General features: G+C 33.8%; 1 protein-coding gene across 1 annotated transcript; it reads right to left on the reverse strand.

Annotated features, from left to right (window-relative positions):
• Positions 1–2213: 2213 nt before the first annotated feature.
• LOC105773542 (secretory carrier-associated membrane protein) lies at positions 2214–5326 on the reverse strand. The gene is made up of 12 exons (XM_012595532.2): positions 5130–5326; positions 4915–5022; positions 4764–4826; positions 4023–4056; positions 3705–3827; positions 3555–3617; positions 3363–3456; positions 3226–3271; positions 3072–3139; positions 2868–2916; positions 2714–2779; positions 2214–2614 (listed from the first exon to the last, which is right to left on the reverse strand). Exons 1-12 carry the CDS (start codon positions 5190–5192, stop codon positions 2516–2518), a joined length of 876 nt encoding a protein of 291 aa, XP_012450986.2. The 5' UTR covers positions 5193–5326; the 3' UTR covers positions 2214–2515.
• Positions 5327–6171: the final 845 nt, after the last annotated feature.

The raw sequence follows: 6171 nt of genomic DNA on the forward strand, positions 1-6171 counted from the left end.
TACACGCATTCAATATAACATTACATCATTTTTTTTACTCGATTTCAAACTTTTCAAAATTAAGATAATGCTTGTATTTATGATTTTCAAGGAAATTGAGCCCTAACGTATTGGGTTCCGATTTTCTTCGTTAAATCTAACAATCGAGCATTTCTCTTTAATCAAAAAATAAGAACTCATTATTGGGAATTCAACACGTTGTGTCCTAACGTATTGGATGTGACGCATTGATTTCTCGAAATGAAAATTTTTTTTCTAAAAAAATAAGAAAGGAAATATTCCGAGTTTGGGATTTTGGAGGAATTGTGCCCTAACGTATTGGGCCGCGATTTCTTAAATCTTGAATAAATGGATATTCTTTTAAATTTTTATTACACGAGTATTCTGGCCTAATTCATTTTTGAGGAAATTAGATTGTCGTGCCCTAACGCATTGGGTGTGGTATTTTCTTTCTCTGAAATGATAAGGGTCTTAATACGTAACGTTTAAAGTTTTTGCTAAGGATTATATTTTTCAAATTTTCGACATTAAGACATTAATTAATTAACTAGGTGCCAATTTTTTGGGCGTTATGAGGGTGCTAATCCTTCCTCATACGTAACCGACTCCTGGACCCGTTTTTCTAAAATTCGTAGACCAAAGTCATTTTTAGGTGATCCAATCACACCTTAATAAAAGATTGGTGGCGACTCCCAATTTTCATTTTTTAAAGTCGACAATCTAAAATTTTTGTTTTTTTCAAAATGGTTTCGACAAAAGCATTTGATTTATTTATAATTTTATATCTATAGTATATATTTTAGATATGGGTAAACTACGTTATTAGTCACTGAACTATTAGTAAGATTTGTTTTGATCACTCAACCTTAAAAAATTACAAAATGGTCATTGAACTATTTAAAATTTTTTATTTAAGCCATTAGGATATAAAGTTTTTTTTTTAAGTGCAACTAGTGAGCTCCAATGGATGATTCAATGATCGATATGGTGGATCAATACCTATTGACAAACAGAAGAACATACCCTAGGTTCAAGTAAATTTGATGATCAATGTCGGAGATTGAAAAAGAAAGTTGTTTGGATTTTAGTTCGCAGATTCTAACGTTCAAAGTTGTTTCATGAAATAAAATTAAACTGTAGTAAAGAAGGTGAATGTGAATTTTCGATTGGTGCAGGTGGTGCGAACAGAAAAGACCATACTGCAACAATTTTAACAACCCAACTCAATAACTTAAATGAAAACTTTTGAATAGTTTGGTGACCATTTTGTAACATTTTAAAGTTAAGTGACTAAAACAAAAACTTACCTATAGTTTAATGACTAATGGTGTAGTTTACCCTTTAGATATTATTGTAATCAGTGGGGTCAATTGCGAAGGTGAGAATTGAGGTAATTACAAACAATTATACTAAAATATAATTACTCTATGGCTTTTCGAGCACAATCTGTAAATTATTTAAGTTTTAAAAAATATTTTCATACAATAAAATTTTAAATTTATAATGAAATTTATTTTTAAAGTTTAATTATATATTACTTTACTAATTTTGTCAAAATAATCTAAAAATTTTGTTGATGATAATTAATTTCTCATATATTTTCGTCCACTAAATATTTAATTAAATTACATAGTATCTATTATAAATTATTAAAAGCAATTTTAACTAAATTACATAGTATTTGTTATAATTATTCATACTAATTTTAATTAAATTATATAGTACTCATTATTTATTAAGACTTAGCCAAAGACCAACCGATGATGGCAAGAAGTACATGGTTATTGGTATGGGGAGAACAATCCAACAAATACAGAATCAGGGGCAAATCCATAAAAAATTTTAGGGATTGATATTGAATTATAAAATTTTTGAGAGATCAAAGTGTAATTTGATCATGTATTAACTTATGTTTTATTCATTTTTAAAGGATATTTAATTTTTGGGGCTTGAAATGCAATTTTACTATATGTTAATTTTTATAAAAGGACTAAAAGGCTATTTTTCAAATTTTTGAGGGGTAGGAGGCACAATGCTCATACTCACCCCTTGCATAAAATACTTAATTTTCCTGTTAACTTTATTAACAGATAAGAATTTTCATAGAGTTGGCAGTCGATGAAAAGGAAAGGTTGAAAAATCAAAATGAGATTGACTTGTAATCATAATAATAAAAAAAGAAAAGCGCGGTTGATGCGTAACGTTTGGTGTCATAGCTTAATCAACTCGAGGCTGCTCCATAAATTCCTCTTTCTAGAAGAAAAACTCACGCACACCAAATACAAATTTATTACATAAGATGTGAAACTTGTGGTCAAATCTAATATACAGTTAACCAAAGACTGAATGGTTTTGCAGCAAATTAGGAAGATATGAAGATGTCAATGTCAGGTCACATACAAAGACCTTTCCGACCAACAGAAATGTATTTACAAATGACAAAAGCCAGGTTGAAAGTGATGTTTTAATAGATGGATATATCTCTATCACGTCCTACGTGATTTCTTTGCTAGCTTTATAAGCTTATTTCGGGTGCTGCCATGCCACCTCCTCTTGCAGCATTACGTTTTGCCTCCGCTGTCTTTCCACTGCCACGGAAATACCTATAAACTCTCTGCCAAAAAAACAAAAAGCATGGGTAATTCGCGTGTGTTAGAAGTCTCTAATTGCAGCAGCAAAGAGTGGAATGAACTCAAGATGTTTGATGATATACCTGAATGACCCAGATGCTTAACAGTGACTCAACACAGAATAACCCAAATCCTACGAAGTAGAAGATCTGCGAATGAAAAGACAAATGTTTTAATTATAATTATTTACCCTTTCATATCAAACAATTCAAGAGAAGAAATGATCCTTAATTTTACCCCTACTAAAGCACTGTCGCTCATAGTACGCAACGCACTCACGAATCCCCTGCACCACCCCATAACAGTATTAAGTCATGATCAGGAGTAGGGAAAACTGGAAAACGAATTGCATCAGTTTTGGACCAAAAACTAAAAGAGTTTAACTATCAAATCCAACAAGTTATGCCAGTGTCAGACATGGATATGTGTCCAGAAACTTACGAGAAAGATAACCCATCATAAATTATAGGCGGAGCAACCGAAGCATAAATGCAGAAGCCGATATGTATCTGCAACCAGACAACAAAAATTGTATAAAATTGCTAGCTGTGGGAATCTGGCAAGGGTTAACCATATGCATAAAACAATACATTACCACGTAAAACATGAAAAACCATCCGAACTTAAACGCACTGTCTTTCCTGCAACATGATTATAAAGAAAGATAATTCATTAAACAGAATGAAGAACGTTGTTAAAAAAATGATGGAAGAACAGGGTTTTAATTAGTACCTGCAAGCTCGATAAAGTGGACGATACCATAGTAAATAAGCTCCTGGTACGCCTATAATGCAATAGATGACAGCCAGGAACCATATCCTTACGCCTAAATGTAATTGTTTTTAAGATTCAACCATCAGAATCTAAAGATTGTAATGAAAAAGAAAGAAAACCCAGGAGTAGCAACGGGATTTCTAATCCAACCTGACCCTTTGATGCTTGCTGTGGAAACAGCTATGACATTCCAGAAAAGGCATAGGATCAACCCTGCATGAAATTAACATTCATCATTCTATCTTGTTCGTAATAATAAAATCTTAGCTATGCATTTTGACAAGCAGCTTGCATACATGCCTAAGAAGGTGGCGAAAGCTACATATAGCATTCGATGTAGATAACTAGGTATCTCATTTGCAATGTCATGGTGGATGATTGGGCAAAATGGTGGCCAATTTTTCACATCCAGAAGCACTCCAGCTACAACCAAAACAAAATTAACCTTGTGACGGTGAATCATTATTTTATATATGTATTTTTAAAACCAAGAAGTTGCATTGCAAATTTAAGAATAAAAACATCAAACCTGCTAAAATGAACTTGAAGAAGCTTAAATACCCAGAAGAGAGAGATTAAATTTGCAAAGAGTAAGCAAATTTTAGTGGCAAATATTACCTCGTGCTAGAGCTTCTTCTTTCCTTTTAACTTCCTGATGAATGCATGTCCAGGAAAGATGGTAATGAGTAAGAATTACGAACAAGGGCAATTCAATGATTCATCTACTGCTAAAGGCCATTGCGTAAGATATATACATACATACATGAATATGGTGACTATGAATAGTATACGCTTTGACATTTCATTATATAATTAATAAACAGTGTTGTTGATGGGATTTTGAACGTTCGGAGAGACTTTGTGAAATATTGTCCACCAGGGTGACGGCTAACAGATCTCTTCCACAAGTTCGGGCCGGAATGTCTGTGTTTGATTTTATCCTTAACTTTTATCTCTCGAATTTGTTTCAAAATGACTCTGCTGGAGTTCAAGAAACAGTGAGTTTAGAGGGGTGAGTGAAGGAGAACTCAACATTTGCTCTTGATGGGATTTGAACTCATACTTTCACCAAACAATTACAGGACTAAGGAGGATACCAGTTGTGGGTAAGATTGACATCTCACACTGAGTGTACGGTGGAATCCATGGGAAGTTAAAAGTCTGATTTGATAATAGTATAGGATTCAATTCATACTTTTTCATTTTAACGCATTAACATAATTTGGACTAATCTCTCTTACTAACAAGTAATAACAGTAAGGAAAAAAAGTCGATTTAAAGTAAAATGATGAAGTGATAGCAGAAGGACTAAAAACATAATTTAGCCAAGTTTTTAACATGTTTGTAAAGATGTATTACCTCTTCCCTCCTTCTAAGTTCAGCTTCCTTGGCCTGGAGTTCTGTCTCTTTCTGCTTCAAATTCTACATCTCAAGCATCATAAGACATATAGTCAGAAAAAAGCTGATGTGATGAGTTGGACACCATCCAGAAAAGTGGGTTTGAAATTACCGTGGGATTATCAAGATTGATCTCAATGACTGGATTGCGATCATAATTGTAGCTGACAGGTTCAGGAGGAAGAGCTGGAAGCCTTGAGTGCGAATATTGTGAAGGGTTCTGCATGTTTACCAATCATCCATACTCATAAAATACGTACAGATTCTACATATATGTGTATAGGATAAATTATAAATATAGAGTGGATGGAGAGATATGAAACTCACGGAAAAAGGATTAACTTGATCTTCTTCTTCGTCAAAAGGGTTCCTATCGCGGTAACCAGCCATGGTTCTTGGGATGTGGAGACGACATTTTGTTTAGCGAGGGAGAAGTGGTGTTATATAGAGAGAGAAAGAATTTACAAAGTTTGTCTTTGTTGGGATGTACCATTGCGTTGAAGCCAAGGCGATAAGGAATTTGAGAGACGAGAAGAGAAGGACGGCAACATAGGATATAAACTATTCTTGTCTTAACTTACGGATTCATCGAAGAAACTGTGTTTTATAGCTTGTTCAGTGTTTCTATTGGAGAGTGACCTGGTTAACAACAACATCTAAGCACGTTATTTCATAGGAAGATAAATGCTTTATCTTCCATTTTTAGCGGCGTTTGGATAAAAAACGCCGCTAAAGATCGAGAATTAGCGGCGCTTTTTGGAAAACGCCGCTAAAGATCGAGATTTAGCGGCGGTTTATGGAAAACGCCGCTAAAAATAAGCATTAGCGGTGTTTTCAATAAAGCGCCGCAAAAAATCTAAGCCCAACGACACCGTTTTTTAGCTTTCGGGGATTTAGCGGCGTTTTTGGGAAAGCGCCGCTAATGTCTAGGCCTTTAGCGGCGTTTTTGTGAAAGCGCCGCTAATGCCCAGGCCTTTAGCGGCGTTTTTGTGAAAGCGCCGCTAATGCTCAGGCCTTTAGCGGCGTTTTTGTGAAAGCGCCGCTAATGCCAAGGGCTTTAGCGGCGTTTTTGTGAAAGCGCCGCTAATGCCAAGGGCTTTAGCGGCGTTTTTGGGAAAGCGCCGCTAATAATGCTCAGGGATTTAAAATAATTTAAAATATTTGTTAAAAATGGAAAAAATAAAATACTATTATTTAAAATAATTTTAAAGTTTTTTGGTTACATCACTAATTTTTTAATTTATATATTAAATAATTTCTTATATAATTGTAAAAGAGATAGTATTAATTTTAAAATATTGAATTAATTATCACTAAATAATTTCTTATATAATCGTAAAAGAGATAGTATTAATTTTAAAATATTGAA

Source organism: Gossypium raimondii, chromosome 6 (genome assembly GCF_025698545.1).
Source record: "Gossypium raimondii isolate GPD5lz chromosome 6, ASM2569854v1, whole genome shotgun sequence".
Lineage (NCBI taxonomy): Eukaryota > Viridiplantae > Streptophyta > Magnoliopsida > Malvales > Malvaceae > Gossypium > Gossypium raimondii.

Coding starts and splice junctions, on each gene's coding strand:
- LOC105773542 (XM_012595532.2), bottom strand. CDS start 5,192: ATGGCTGGTTACCGCGATAGGAACCCTTTTGACGAAGAAGAAGATCAA. Junction 3,272..3,362: donor CCACTTTATCGAGCTTGCAG/GTACTAATTAAA, acceptor ATCATGTTGCAG/GAAAGACAGTGCGTTTAAGT. Junction 2,615..2,713: donor TAAGCATCTGGGTCATTCAG/GTATATCATCAA, acceptor TTTTTTTGGCAG/AGAGTTTATAGGTATTTCCG.